This window comes from Saccoglossus kowalevskii, chromosome 15 (genome assembly GCF_978046115.1).
Source record: "Saccoglossus kowalevskii chromosome 15, keSacKowa6.1, whole genome shotgun sequence".
Taxonomy (NCBI): domain Eukaryota; kingdom Metazoa; phylum Hemichordata; class Enteropneusta; family Harrimaniidae; genus Saccoglossus; species Saccoglossus kowalevskii.
In genome coordinates this window covers 27271960-27289669 of record NC_140655.1, presented here as the reverse complement: position 1 = coordinate 27289669, position 17710 = coordinate 27271960, and the positions used below count along the sequence as shown (strand labels likewise).

At 40.7% G+C, this 17710-nt stretch overlaps 1 protein-coding gene across 2 annotated transcripts in view; it reads right to left on the bottom strand.

The window, feature by feature from the left end:
• Positions 1-4357: 4357 nt before the first annotated feature.
• The window catches only part of LOC102801627 (dynamin-like GTPase OPA1, mitochondrial), a 149966-nt gene continuing 136613 nt past the window's right edge, over positions 4358-17710 (bottom strand). For both annotated transcript variants that reach the window (XM_085490652.1, XM_085490653.1), the window contains one exon: positions 4358-5757. In XM_085490652.1, coding sequence (XP_085346778.1) covers positions 5693-5757 — 65 coding nt within the window. In that variant the 3' untranslated portion in view covers positions 4358-5692. The remainder of the gene's footprint in view (positions 5758-17710) is intronic.

Below are 17710 nucleotides of genomic sequence, written 5' to 3'. Positions count from 1 at the left end.
TCGTGAAAAAAAACGTTGTCGCGAATCAGGAAGAGACAAAACATACGAATCTCCATGTCGAACGCATAACGTTAAAGCGCGGTAGTCGACGCGTTGCGCATGTTCGACATTTGTGTTGATAAATATTGATTTCCCCACAATCCAATGCGCTCTTCAAATGGAAATCACAAGTTTGAGGTTTGACCTGGGCGCGACTTGCACTGATTACCGCCGGTGACTTCTTCGATACCTTCCAATCACATGAAAATTACCTATTTAAAGCTTGGAAACGTGTCAGTTCGTACTCGTTATCTGCGCAACAGTCAAAGTCGCCATCTTTGTTTACTAGTATATGAGACCCATATATCTCGCACATGCGCAGCGCGACGACTACCGCGCTTTAAATTGTTTGGCATATGACCCAGTCCATTCATTCTACGTGATTTTTTAAATACTATATTGCTGACATCAATCGCAGTGCTAATATAACGAATGACCAGTCATGAGTCTGGGTTGGCGTGGTACGTGGGAAAAATGCAATAACAGAAAAGAAAACAAACAAATACGACAACGCCAAGATAAAATATAAAATATTGCCACGAATACAATGCTGTCTCAGATAAAAACTGAGTGTTGACTGAAAATATGTGATAATATCGATTTAAATGACAATTACGACATCATTAAAGCGTTCAAATAAGTCGAGTATTCGTCTAGGTGAAGTGCATCGAATATAGAGTGGTGTTGGGTTGGTGAGCGAGAGGGGCATGGCGTCACCACCAATTCTGTAGAAATAACAAAATAGATGTTTGCGGTGATTTAAGCGCACTGCCGTCACTAACCCCATCTACGGGCGATTTTAGTATTTTAGCATTTTCTTAACTGCAATCAATTTCCAAACCACGTCTATATGATACGAGAAGAGACGATATATCAAAACAAAGACCTATTTCCTAAATAAATATGAACATAATTTTGCCCACCATATTTCTGATTCATAAATTAACATGAAAGTCGGAAAGGGTCGAGTCAGATGCGAGATATGAGATTCGACGTAGTATCCTGGCATTATTGGCGCCACATCTCAACTATAACCCCACAAAACATTCTTGATTAAACAAATGTTGTATTATCAAATGGTCTCAAACATTAAAAAATACTGTGAAGACCATGTAAACTTACACAATACTGTACCCCGAAGATACACGTTCGTATATTTTCGGTTGCAAAATCTCGAACGAGTCACGCGTCGACGGAAGGCGTTTTGACGACAAGATGCCTCAGAACTGATATGTTCATATCCCCGGAGGCGGAGCTATGTAACAAGACGTTTCACGTTGCTGAGACGCGCACCAATGTACCATGTATTTCTACAGGCCACTGCACGAGCTGCGGTGGAACGCCGGTCGAAGAGCGGCGAAAGCAGCTAAATTCGAGAAAACAACACAAAATCAACTTTGAAGTAATCCTGGACAACCACATTTATAGATGTTGGACATGCGGGGGGTAATCTTGTTACACTGTTCAGGAACCATCCCAACCATCCCAAAGTACAGTTTTCTGAAAATTTTCACCGTGATGGTTGCCCGAGAATATGGCCATTCCTAATTCAGAATAGAATGCCACACGCATAGCAGAGTTTTAAACACGTGCGCATGTAACAATGACTATATTTCATGTCGAAACCTGTCCATATTTTTTTATATTAATCAACAGTATTTTAACCATGCGTTTTTCTTTCAAATAATATACTTAATGACAAGTTAGTAAACAAAATGTGTAACACATTTACTTTTCGTTTTCTTTTGTCACCGAGCAAAATTCTTTGCTTCAGGAAACAACGAAAAATTGCCACAACACTTGCCACTTTTTTAAACATTCACTTTCTCTGAACTGAAACCTTGTATGTTTATTTCATTTTCTTCACCATTTTAATATAAAATCTCACATACGATAAAATTATTACTTTTGATTAGAACCTTTCAAAAAATCCACAGAGAAATGAATACCAGAGAACTAGGCAAGTTTTCGATATATGTTCAACAAAATGTGAAGTTTACAATGTGACGACCGAATCGCGGTTGATTCGAAGCATATATTCATTGACAATGAAAATTTAATACGTCGTAAAACCTGCCAATCAGGCACAATCTTTTTGAGTATTATAAAACAATTATTTTTATTGGGCGTAATTCTTCTTGTAAAACAAATTCCCCTTCCTTGTGTGCGTGTTGATATCGAAGCGAAATTTTATAAATTCATATATGAAATAAATTTGATAAGCAACTGAACAACGCATATCTTGCAAGCAGCCAGGTGCCCGAGTGCAAGCGATAACCATATCAGAAATTTACGAAAATGACCTATTTCAACACTTTTTATTTTTTCAAATCATTGTAACATAATATTCCTTTACTCTTGCATAATAGATAGATGCTGTAGATATACGTCCCATTGAAATGAACATCCCTGCATCCACAGACTCGGACGCACACAAAACATGATCAAGTCTACCGACAATTTCAAAAACACACCCCTCGATTATGGATTTGAAACAGTAACTATTTAAACTTGATCTTTTTTTGTAACTGCACGACACCTACTCTTAGTAACCGCTCACACCACGTTCCTATTTGTTTTCATTGGTATCCCCGCGACGGGCGAGTGAGGAGTTTCCACTAGCGAACACCATATGGGCCACGTGTTTATTTAGCGGTTTCGATGCCCGGTTGTTGATGATAACAGTGCACACATATGGGATGGTGTTGGGAGGTAACCGGGAATTGGAAGACGAGTACGATTTGTGCTATGATTAATTCCGTTAGCATGCTGCCAAAGACAGGAAGCTATTCACCATTTCATTATAAACAGAGACGTGAAACAGCTATGAAAATACAAAACAATATGAGACAGATACCTCATAGACCAATGAGTAGGTATTTATTTATGGTCTATCAGACCCCTTATCTTGGGTGAGATGCAAATCACTCTATTGCCGCCATAATTCATCACCTATATGAACTCGTTTTCAACTGCCGAAATTGTATCTTCTGCAGTTTCTCGCCATTGCCACAAGCGCACCAGAAAACAGTATAGAATGTAACCTCATTCAAGTAGGTTATTTATTTATTTGGTTTGACCAGCTGGAATATCATACCATATGTTTCACCAATACACATTTTTGACAGTCGACGCATCATCTGTTCTACTCCGTGACGCAGCACCAATGCTGTCACGTGCTTACAAGCGCACTAACGAAAGGACCGTGAACATCTAGTTTAAGGTTATGCAGATTCGTCAGATTTCTCTTCACCTCAGAAAACTAATTTGCTATACTTATCTTAACTGTTTTTGATAGAAACCTTGTTTTGCTATACATATCTCAAGTATTCTGATAAAATGACTCTAACAATCTAACCGACTTGCAAGAGAATCCTGTCATCACTTCCTAATGTGTATACACACAAGTGTGTTGCTGTGGCGTTTCACAAGAATGCAATCTCATAGGATTCGGGGCCAATCCCTGCCCTAAAAAAAACGTTTTTGCATTTTTTAATAATTAGACAGTCTGAAATGCGTGATAGATTCGTAAAAATGATCTGCACTTGTCGTATAGACAGTCGTTATGTGCACTCACATGAGCTGGGCGTGCTGCCATGTGACGTGGGCGTTTCCGTATTCATTCCTGGGAACAGTGCTTAGCCCATGCATCATCACATCCCTCTGCAGGGTCAAACACCGCTTTCAGAGACGGAGGTCCCGTTCCCAGTCAAGCGGAACGACACGGCGTCAGAGTGCCTTTACACACCGTATCTAAATCAGCACACTCAGATTTGCAAAATCCCTGTAAACATGTCCCGCTCCCGCTAATGTATTGTTATCGAAAGCAACCGTTAACGGATATGCAACTAGTAATTCCTAAGACGATCTTCCGACTTCCGATCTAGACGCATTGTCAGCTGTCGGCGACATCTCATAACGTGCAACAAGTGTGGCGAACTTATGCAGATATCACATTTGACTTGTTTCCGAGATCCCAATATAACTGCCAACTGTTCCAACTCTCTGCTTTCCCATAACTTAATTATTAAAGTATGAGAGTGTACTAACTCATAAAATCAAGTATGTGCAAAGACCTTGGTACGATTGGATAAGGGCGTCCGGAGGCCATGGTACTAAGGCTAGTGAAACCATACACTGGAACCTACATTTGTAAACTGTTTGGTCTAGCGGCAAAGTTATATGATCCAGAACTAAACATCACCAAACGTTCCGAGGAAGGACCTCATTCATTCCATGAGTTATATATTGCTACTCACTAAAAATACGAAAATTGAGGATTTCCAAAAGGCATTATAAAATACGACCGTGCTAAACATTTTGATTTTTGTTTCTTTTATTACTACATAAATCATACACGTTTTATATGCACGCACATCAGTTGCCACGTTATTCAATGCAAATACAATTGCCTGCTTATGCAGCACACGTTCTGTATACGCAATAGTGCATTGGAGGAGGGCACTGTTTTAGATAATAAAGCGCGGAGGTCGTCGCGCAGCGCGTGTTCCGAATTTCACGTAAATAAACAATGTACTAGTATTTTACACGAGTTGTATATGTCGATATGAATCCCATATCGAACAGGGCGCGGCGCGACGACTGTCATCCTTTAATGCAGAGTGTACCTTATTTATAAGAAATCTACAATTAGCACAACTTTTATATTAATAAAACCTTTGTCATTTGAAGATGGTTTACACATGTTAATCTTTCTTGTAGAATACTTCTAGGTAAAAATATTAAAACATAGTTGCGACATCCTCTGTAGATTCCTGTTCATATTCGATTGTTGGTTAACATTGTGCACCCAGCAAGACAACAGTATGATAAGTAAAATGATGTACTGACTAGGACTGAGTAATAATTAGAATTAATGTTTCGTGAAATTACATGAAGCTGAGGGTGCTGCTTTTAAATGTAGATCATGCAAGTTAGGGCGTATGACATGACAGATGGAATACTCTGACTAAACTTGTTCCTTGTCATTGCTAGTTTGATTTTCACCCAAATAAGTCGAACACACCATTACAGTGAAATTTCAGTATTTCCCAATTATAACTCGTGTCACTAAAACACTTGAAAAATCGCAATAGCAGACGTACTAGTCCAAATATCATATAGTTAAAGTGGGGGGGGGGGGGGTTGTCACCTGTGCACAATAACGCAAGCTGAAAACGCAAAGGTTTCTGGGTCGACGCTTGTTTGTTGTAAACAACGCTATGAGCGTCTGCCACTTGCGCAGGTGACCACTCCCTCGCTTTAAATTCGACCAACAATAAATATTTGGTGAGTAAGCAATGTATATATGCTTATGTTTCAAAGAAATTAATTACACATTTTACAGAACGTTCTTGTTTAAGCATTATCGCATTCTATATGGGTAGAAAGCAAATTACAATAGAAGGAAAATACATCACACCAGGCGAGAATACGACCTTTGTCTCTATATAATTTTTAAAGGGCAGTGGTCGTCGTACCGTGTCCTGTTCGATATGGGACTCATAGTGTCTATACAAAGCGTGTAAAATACAAACAGAGGCTGAGCGACGACCACCACCCTTTAAAGAAAATCTTCACATTTACGATCTGAAGCAAACCCATAAATTCAAGCAGTTTTAAGTTTGTATAAATTGGTTAGGTGGGGGCTTTATCACTTCTCCCGGCCCAGCGCTTCGATGAATTCTTCCAGTTTTTCTTGAATGTGTCGCACTTTTTCTACAATGAATAATAAAACAGAAAACAGTTAGTCAATGATTTTCTAGTAGGTAAATTGATTGGGAGGAAGTGGATAAAAAATAATTTCGCATTGCGTGCGTCAAAAGCGCAATAAAAAAACTCAGCAAAACACGGCATAAGCGAAAGTAAAACACTACAGGCGATACAAAAAAAAAACAAAAAAACAAGCAACATACAAAACGGAAGTGTACACGAAGAACGTAAGAATGTGCATTTTGCATTAAGAAACTTTCGTTTTTGTTTTGTTCTTATTGGAAAGAGGGCTGAGCACCAGTTAGCGCCAATTTTAATTATCGACGTCCTGGAAAGAAATGACTGGCACAGGACAAGCGCCCATATTAACTAGCAAGAGGATACGACATTCGCTGTTTCAAGTTGAAAGTAACACAAGCACGCCACACGCAAACAGAACGGAGCTATATACTAGTATGCAGTCAAGTGAACAGAAGATATCACTCGCCCGCCTAACGATTTCTGCCAATACCACGGGAGTCGTTTGCGAGGACCACTTATTCAGTAGCGCTACATTCTGATATTGCTTTGGTCTTTTCCTCGTTGAAAGTAGCCGACCATTGTTTGCTTTAAATAACCAGCAGAAAGGAATGTCCGATGAAATTCAAATCTCAAAAGCCCGTGACTACAAGTCCAGTGCAAGAAACGAGCCGAGAGTGGAGTCGACTTCCGTTCCCACGCTTTCACAGCGACCGTACATTTGTCAAACACTGATAATCACGCATATGTTGTTATATTCCAAATATGCCATACCGTTTTGAAACATCTGACAGACAGAGCAAACAAAATAAATAAAAATAATAACTTCCGCTAAATTATCGAACTCTAACACCACGTTGTTACACTTTATAAACCAGCTACAGAAAACATTGTTTCGAAATTTTACCATTGATGAGTTTGGAAAAGGAACGCTTTCTTGTGCCAAATAAGTACCACCTAACTTTCCAAGTGAAATTCAACCCCACACAAACGTTCACTTTTAAGAATAAACAAACACCGAAATTGTCAGCAAATATCACAGCATTCAATTTGAGACATTCTACGAGTCTTTAAATGATCTCACACCATTGGCCTTTGTCTCTTTGATTACAGTGACTTGTACGTATCCAACTAATCGACACGCCAGCCCTAGGGCAACAATGTCGACACAGGTGACCCACATTTATCGTACCACTACACAGTAATAACATTTTACCAGTGTTTTTATAAGAACTTTAGCTCAAAATGCTGTTTAGGATCAAACAGGTTGTTTAGACACGAACGAAATGGATTATTGTTAATGGAATGCCAGTCCACCGGAAACGATGGGATATTTTGACAGATGGATTGGAAAAAACCGCGGCACACATGGCCGTGGTGAAATAATCCACATTATGGACAAATGCTAAGTGTATCCCGTCACTGCGATACATCGTACGCATTTAATGTTAGCATTTGTCGTTGGATCCCGGTCGACACACTTGTTTACAAAAGACGTTCTGTGATATCCTGCCATTCCCGAGGGAGATACGGCGATACAATGATCGAGCAATACAGGCAAAAAACAAAACATTTATTGCACCAACACACTGCTCTCTTTAAATACATCTAATACACGAAGAAAATTCAACTCAGATTCAAGAGTCCATGCTATTTTGATGAGAATATTGATATTGACATTTTCCGCAAAGCATATGTACGAAAGGAAAAGTTGGTGGGTTATTGCTATTCAAAATCATCTTTTCTCAAAGAGGTAAACATGCACAAACTATTATATCAAAAACAGCATAATTCCTTCTCGCACACATGACAGAGCTGCAGTAACATCTCATACAGCAGGACTGCAATAAAATTTCACATGACAAAGCTGCAGTAATATCTCACACAGCAGGAATGCAGTAAAATCACAAATGACAGAGCTGCAGTAATATCCCACACAGCACGGCTGCAGTAAAATCACACATGACAGAGCTGCAGCAATATCTCACACAGCACGGCTGCAATAAAATCACAAATGACAGAGCTGCAGCAACATCTCACACAGCACGGCTGCAATAAAATCACAAATGACAGAGCTGCAGCAATATCTCACACAGCACGGCTGCAGTAAAATCACAAATGACAGAGCTGCAGCAATATCTCACACAGCACGGCTGCAATAAAATCACAAATGACAGAGCTGCAGCAATATCTCACACAGCACGGCTGCAATAAAATCACAAATGACAGAGCTGCAGTAATATCTCACACAGCACGGCTGCAGTAAAATCACACATGACAGCTGCAGTAATATCTCACACAGCACGGCTGCAATAAAATCACAAATGACAGCTGCAGTAATATCTCACACAGCACGGCTGCAATAAAATCACATATGACAGCTGCAGTAATATCCCACACAGCACGGCTGCAGTAAAATCACACATGACAGCTGCAGTAATATCTCACACAGCACGGCTGCAGTAAAATCACACATGACAGCTGCAACAGTAATATCTCACACAGCACGGCTGCAATAAAATCACACATGACAGCTGCAGTAATATCTCACACAGCACGGCTGCAGTAAAATCACACATGACAGCTGCAGTAATATCTCACACAGCACGGCTGCAGTAAAATCACACATGACAGCTGCAGCAATATCCCACACAGCACGGCTGCAATAAAATCACACATGACAGCTGCAGTAATATCTCACACAACACGGCTGCAATAAAATCACACATGACAGCTGCAGTAATATCTCACACAACACGGCTGCAGTAAAATCACACATGATAGAGCTGCAGCAATATCCCACATAGCACGGCTGCAATAAAATCACACATGACAGCTGCAGTAATATCCCACACAGCACGGCTGCAATAAAATCACACATGACAGCTGCAGTAATATCTCACACAACACGGCTGCAGTAAAATCACACATGATAGAGCTGCAGCAATATCCCACATAGCACGGCTGCAATAAAATCACACATGACAGCTGCAGTAATATCCCACACAGCACGGCTGCAATAAAATCACACATGACAGCTGCAGTAATATCTCACACAGCACGGCTGCAGTAAAATCACACATGACAGAGCTGCAGTAATATCTCACACAGTAGGGCTGCAGTAAAATCACACATGACAGCTGCAGTAATATCTCACACAGCACGGCTGCAGTAAAATCACACATGACAGCTGCAGTAATATCTCACACAGCACGGCTGCAGTAAAATCACACATGACAGCTGCAGTAATATTCCACACAGCACGGCTGCAATAAAATCACACATGACAGCTGCAGTAATATCTCACACAGCACGGCTGCAGTAAAATCACAAATGATAGAGCTACAGTAATATCTCACACACCAGAAATGCAGTAAAATCTCATATGACAGAGCTGCAGTAATATCTCACACAGCAGGGCTGCAGTAAAATCACACATGACAGCTGCAGTAATATCTCACACAGCACGGCTGCAATAAAATCACACATGACAGCTGCAGTATTATCTCACACACCAGGAATGCAGTAAAATCACAAATGACAGAGCTGCAGTAATATCTCACACAGCAGGGCTGCAGTAAAATCACACATGACAGCTGCAGTAATATCTCACACAGCACGGCTGCAATGAAATCACACATGACAGCTGCAGTAATATCTCACACAACATGGCTGCAGTAAAATCACACATGATAGAGCTGCAGCAATATCTCGCACAGTAGGGCTGCAGTAAAATCACACATGACAGCTGCAGTAATATCCCACACAGCACGGCTGCAATAAAATCACACATGACAGCTGCAGTATTATCTCACACACCAGGAATGCAGTAAAATCACACATGACAGCTGCAGTAATATTCCACACAGCACGGCTGCAATAAAATCACACATGACAGCTGCAGTAATATCTCACACAGCACGGCTGCAGTAAAATCACAAATGATAGAGCTACAGTAATATCTCACACACCAGAAATGCAGTAAAATCTCATATGACAGAGCTGCAGTAATATCTCACACAGCAGGGCTGCAGTAAAATCACACATGACAGCTGCAGTAATATCTCACACAGCACGGCTGCAATAAAATCACACATGACAGCTGCAGTAATATCTCACACACCAGGAATGCAGTAAAATCACAAATGACAGAGCTGCAGTAATATCTCACACAGCAGGGCTGCAGTAAAATCACACATGACAGCTGCAGTAATATCTCACACAGCACGGCTGCAATAAAATCACACATGACAGCTGCAGTAATATCTCACACAACATGGCTGCAGTAAAATCACACATGATAGAGCTGCAGTAATATCTCACACAGCACAGCTGCAGTAAAATCATAAATGACAGAGCTGCAGTAATATCTCACACAGCACGGCTGCAGTAAAATCACACATGACAGAGCTACAGTAATATCTCACACACCAGGAATGCAGTAAAATCTCATATGACAGAGCTGCAGTAATATCTCACACAGCACGGCTGCAGTAAAATCACACGACAGCTGCAGTAATATCTCACACAGCACAGCTGCAGTAAAATCACACATGACAGCTGCAGTAATATCTCACACAGCACGGCTGCAGTAAAATCACACATGACAGCTGCAGTAATATCTCACACAGCACGGCTGCAATAAAATCACACATGACAGCTGCAGTAATATCTCACACAACATGGCTGCAGTAAAATCACACATAATAGAGCTGCAGTAATATCTCACACAGCACAGCTGCAGTAAAATCATAAATGACAGAGCTGCAGTAATATCTCACACAGCACGGCTGCAGTAAAATCACACATGACAGAGCTGCAGCAATATCTCACACAGTAGGGCTGCAGTAAAATCACACATGACAGCTGCAGTAATATCCCACACAGCACGGCTGCAATAAAATCACACATGACAGCTGCAGTAATATCTCACACAGCATGGCTGCAGTAAAATCACACATGACAGCTGCAGTAATATTCCACACAGCACGGCTGCAGTAAAATCACACGACAGCTGCAGTAATATCTCACACAGCACGGCTGCAATAAAATCACACATGACAGCTGCAGTAATATCTCACACAACATGGCTGCAGTAAAATCACACATAATAGAGCTGCAGTAATATCTCACACAGCACAGCTGCAGTAAAATCATAAATGACAGAGCTGCAGTAATATCTCACACAGCACGGCTGCAGTAAAATCACACATGACAGAGCTGCAGCAATATCTCACACAGTAGGGCTGCAGTAAAATCACACATGGCAGCTGCAGTAATATCTCACACAGCACGGCTGCAGTAAAATCACACATGACAGCTGCAGTAATATCTCACACAGCACGGCTGCAGTAAAATCACACATGACAGCTGCAGCAATATCCCACACAGCACGGCTGCAATAAAATCACACATGACAGCTGCAGTAATATCTCACACAACACGGCTGCAATAAAATCACACATGACAGCTGCAGTAATATCTCACACAACACGGCTGCAGTAAAATCACACATGATAGAGCTGCAGCAATATCCCACATAGCACGGCTGCAATAAAATCACACATGACAGCTGCAGTAATATCCCACACAGCACGGCTGCAATAAAATCACACATGACAGCTGCAGTAATATCTCACACAACACGGCTGCAGTAAAATCACACATGATAGAGCTGCAGCAATATCCCACATAGCACGGCTGCAATAAAATCACACATGACAGCTGCAGTAATATCCCACACAGCACGGCTGCAATAAAATCACACATGACAGCTGCAGTAATATCTCACACAGCACGGCTGCAGTAAAATCACACATGACAGAGCTGCAGTAATATCTCACACAGTAGGGCTGCAGTAAAATCACACATGACAGCTGCAGTAATATCTCACACAGCACGGCTGCAGTAAAATCACACATGACAGCTGCAGTAATATCTCACACAGCACGGCTGCAGTAAAATCACACATGACAGCTGCAGTAATATTCCACACAGCACGGCTGCAATAAAATCACACATGACAGCTGCAGTAATATCTCACACAGCACGACTGCAGTAAAATCACAAATGATAGAGCTACAGTAATATCTCACACACCAGAAATGCAGTAAAATCTCATATGACAGAGCTGCAGTAATATCTCACACAGCAGGGCTGCAGTAAAATCACACATGACAGCTGCAGTAATATCTCACACAGCACGGCTGCAATAAAATCACACATGACAGCTGCAGTATTATCTCACACACCAGGAATGCAGTAAAATCACAAATGACAGAGCTGCAGTAATATCTCACACAGCAGGGCTGCAGTAAAATCACACATGACAGCTGCAGTAATATCTCACACAGCACGGCTGCAATGAAATCACACATGACAGCTGCAGTAATATCTCACACAACATGGCTGCAGTAAAATCACACATGATAGAGCTGCAGCAATATCTCGCACAGTAGGGCTGCAGTAAAATCACACATGACAGCTGCAGTAATATCCCACACAGCACGGCTGCAATAAAATCACACATGACAGCTGCAGTATTATCTCACACACCAGGAATGCAGTAAAATCACACATGACAGCTGCAGTAATATTCCACACAGCACGGCTGCAATAAAATCACACATGACAGCTGCAGTAATATCTCACACAGCACGGCTGCAGTAAAATCACAAATGATAGAGCTACAGTAATATCTCACACACCAGAAATGCAGTAAAATCTCATATGACAGAGCTGCAGTAATATCTCACACAGCAGGGCTGCAGTAAAATCACACATGACAGCTGCAGTAATATCTCACACAGCACGGCTGCAATAAAATCACACATGACAGCTGCAGTAATATCTCACACACCAGGAATGCAGTAAAATCACAAATGACAGAGCTGCAGTAATATCTCACACAGCAGGGCTGCAGTAAAATCACACATTACAGCTGCAGTAATATCTCACACAGCACGGCTGCAATAAAATCACACATGACAGCTGCAGTAATATCTCACACAACATGGCTGCAGTAAAATCACACATGATAGAGCTGCAGTAATATCTCACACAGCACAGCTGCAGTAAAATCATAAATGACAGAGCTGCAGTAATATCTCACACAGCACGGCTGCAGTAAAATCACACATGACAGAGCTACAGTAATATCTCACACACCAGGAATGCAGTAAAATCTCATATGACAGAGCTGCAGTAATATCTCACACAGCACGGCTGCAGTAAAATCACACGACAGCTGCAGTAATATCTCACACAGCACAGCTGCAGTAAAATCACACATGACAGCTGCAGTAATATCTCACACAGCACGGCTGCAGTAAAATCACACATGACAGCTGCAGTAATATCTCACACAGCACGGCTGCAATAAAATCACACATGACAGCTGCAGTAATATCTCACACAACATGGCTGCAGTAAAATCACACATAATAGAGCTGCAGTAATATCTCACACAGCACAGCTGCAGTAAAATCATAAATGACAGAGCTGCAGTAATATCTCACACAGCACGGCTGCAGTAAAATCACACATGACAGAGCTGCAGCAATATCTCACACAGTAGGGCTGCAGTAAAATCACACATGACAGCTGCAGTAATATCCCACACAGCACGGCTGCAATAAAATCACACATGACAGCTGCAGTAATATCTCACACAGCATGGCTGCAGTAAAATCACACATGACAGCTGCAGTAATATTCCACACAGCACGGCTGCAGTAAAATCACACGACAGCTGCAGTAATATCTCACACAGCACAGCTGCAGTAAAATCACACATGACAGCTGCAGTAATATCTCACACAGCACGGCTGCAGTAAAATCACACATGACAGCTGCAGTAATATCTCACACAGCACGGCTGCAATAAAATCACACATGACAGCTGCAGTAATATCTCACACAACATGGCTGCAGTAAAATCACACATGATAGAGCTGCAGTAATATCTCACACATCACAGCTGCAGTAAAATCATAAATGACAGAGCTGCAGTAATATCTCACACAGCACGGCTGCAGTAAAATCACACATGACAGCTGCAGCAATATCTCACACAGTAGGGCTGCAGTAAAATCACACATGACAGCTGCAGTAATATCCCACACAGCACGGCTGCAATAAAATCACACATGACAGCTGCAGTAATATCTCACACAGCATGGCTGCAGTAAAATCACACATGACAGCTGCAGTAATATTCCACACAGCACGGCTGCAATAAAATCACACATGACAGCTGCAGTAATATCTCACACAGCACGGCTGCAGTAAAATCACAAATGATAGAGCTACAGTAATATCTCACACACCAGAAATGCAGTAAAATCTCATATGACAGAGCTGCAGTAATATCTCACACAGCAGGGCTGCAGTAAAATCACACATGACAGCTGCAGTAATATCTCACACAGCACGGCTGCAATAAAATCACACATGACAGCTGCAGTAATATCTCACACACCAGGAATGCAGTAAAATCACAAATGACAGAGCTGCAGTAATATCTCACACAGCAGGGCTGCAGTAAAATCACACATGACAGCTGCAGTAATATCTCACACAGCACGGCTGCAATAAAATCACACATGACAGCTGCAGTAATATCTCACACAACATGGCTGCAGTAAAATCACACATGATAGAGCTGCAGTAATATCTCACACAGCACAGCTGCAGTAAAATCATGAATGACAGAGCTGCAGTAATATCTCACACAGCACGGCTGCAGTAAAATCACACATGACAGCTGCAGTAATATCTCACACAGCACGGCTGCAGTAAAATCACACATGACAGAGCTGCAGCAATATCTCACACAGTAGGGCTGCAGTAAAATCACACACATGGGTGTGAAAACTAACTCAAGTTAAATTTAATTTTATCAAATTTGAGTTTAGGGTTAGAGTAAGATAATAGGTAGATATACTGTATACCAACATAATATTAAATTTAAAATATTATGGATTTAATATATTCACTTGTATGCATTAACCCAATGCACCAACGTGCATACATACATACATACATACCGGTACATACATACAGACTGAGAGAGACAGACATGTAACTCATATTGTGTGCTTTGTACATGGTAATCAATAAACACACAAGAATCATTTTAGCCTGGAGCCTACAGGAAACAGTGTTAGAGTGATAACAGGCAGTGTATACAGTATACATATCATATCTAGATATACAACATTGGCACACATGTTTGTATTGGGGGTTGCAATAATATTATCACCCCTCCCCCTCTCATTCAAAATAAAGTATTTATTATTGGTGAACCTGGTGGAGTGGGGTCCCTTTGACCAGCTGCCTAGAACAAATCCAATGCTGAAATCATTAAACTTTGAACTTGCAAGACAATTGCTTCCCAAAATGTTTGCACACTTGTGCCTTCAAATATGTTGCATAATAATCCTAAGAAACAAATAAACATTATTATTCCAGCACAGGTAGTCAGTCGTCAATGCTGGAATATTCATCAGAATGTTTTATTATAATCAAACATATAATGTAAAACCATTTATTTTGATTGAGTTTTAAGTTCATAGATTTGCATGTTATGTTACATGGTCAGATGGATTTAATTCATCTTCAAAAATACCGAAATTAATACCCAGTTAATAATTAATTTCTCTGTGAACCTTGCAGCTAGTATTTGAAGGATGATCCTTCCAGGAAACCAAAGAATCAGTCTTTCTCAAAGCCAAATGATTTTCACTATGTCTTGATCAGTAAACTTCACTATGAGAAACAAAACACGTTACCCTCAAGGAGGTTACCATCACTCACCTGGAACAGATTTGGGAGAAAGAAATCAATAGAAATAAGGCATCTCTTTTTAACAGATAAAGAAAAGACCATTTAAAGTGTTTTTATACAACACAGTATGAAGAGACAAGGATACTAGCACTTCTACCATAAAGCTACTTGCCTACAGGGGAATGAACCTGTGCCAAAAACAAAATCACCCTATGAGCAAATTACCGCACAGACTTTCATGGAAGAGAAATCTGGCAAGGGCAGCATGATTCATAATGTCGAACAATCCTGTTGTAAAGACATGGATTTGTAAATACACCAACCAGATATTTGATTGGATACACATGGTAGGCACTGACTGCAATGGATGCATTCAAGTATGTCTAAATAACAGGGTGGCATTACCACCTCCCTTGCACACCAATGTTAAAGTGCTTTTCTCTGCAATTAACTCTCCAAACCGACCCATTGTGATGTGGTTGATCTTCATAAAAACACACTGTTTTTGTTTATTTGACACACTTCTGATAGAACTGCACCAAAAAGGCCATTAAGTAATTAAATGCTTCCAGCCCTATAGAGAAAGGCCTGCAGGACCCAAAACTGTGCATTGACATTGGCCCGAAGTCATCAAAACAACAGGTGAATGCGAAACTATCAGAGCACGGAAGTGAGTGGGAAAAACACAATGACTTCAAAAGTTTTGGCAGAAAAACTCTATAGTACTTTGAATTTCAAGCCAAAATTAACAGTAAAGTGAGAAATACCCAGCTCTATTGCACTTGGAGTGTTTAATGGACCAGCAAAATATCAATCATTGAACTAAAGGAATCCTGTACTATTTGATATACCGAACAATTAATCTACACAACAAATATATGTTATTCTTAGAAAGCAGTATATGAAATCATCATAGCCTTTTAAACCTATAGTGCTAGACTTATCTGACAATGCCAGGCTAACATCGCTGGTGGCAGTTCTGTACTCAGGGATGGACAATTTGAAATTCTGCACTCAGGAATAGACCATATGAAAACCTGTGACAATTCTGTACTGAGGGATACACCATATGCAAACATGAGGCAATTCTGCACTGAAGATCAACCATATGAAAACATGCGGCAATTGTGCACTAACAGATTGACCATATGAAAACATGCGGCAATTGTGCACTAAGGGATTGACCATATGAAAACCTATGACAATTCTGCACTAAGGGATTGACCATATGGAAACCTGTGGCAATTCTGTACTGAGGAATTGACCATATGAAAACCTGTGACAATTCTGCACTAAGGGATTGACCATATGAAAACCTGTGGTAATTCTGTACTGAGGGATTGACCATATGAAAACCTGTGGTAATTCTGTACTAAGGGATTGACCATATGAAAACATGCGGCAATTGTGCACTAAGGGATTGACCATATGAAAACCTATGACAATTCTGCACTAAGGGATTGACCATATGAAAACCTGTGGTAATTCTGTACTAAGGAATTGACCATATGAAAACCTGTAGCGACTCTGCACTTAGAAATAGACCATACGAAAACCTATGACAATTCTGCACTAAGGGATGGACCATATGAAAACATGTGGCAATTTTGCACTAAGGGATTGACCATATGAAAACCTATGACAATTTTGCACTAAGGAATTGACCATATGAAAACCTGTGGCAACTCTGTACTGAAGGATGGACCGTATGAAAACCTGTAGCAACTCTGCACTTAGAAATAGACCATATGAAAACCTGTGGTAATTCTGCACTAAGGGATTGACCATATGAAAACCTGTGGTAATTCTGTACTAAGGAATTGACCATATGAAAACCTGTAGCAACTCTGCACTTAGAAATAGACCATATGAAAACCTGTGGTAATTCTGTACTAAGGAATTGACCGTATGAAAACTTGTAGCAACTCTGCACTTAGAAATAGACCATATGAAAACCTGTGGTAATTCTGCACTAAGGGATTGACCATATGAAAACCTGTGACAATTCTGTACTGAGGGATACACCATATGCAAACATGAGGCAATTCTGCACTGAAGATCAACCATATGAAAACATGCGGCAATTGTGCACTAAGGGATTGACCATATGAAAACATGCGGCAATTGTGCACTAAGGGATTGACCATATGAAAAC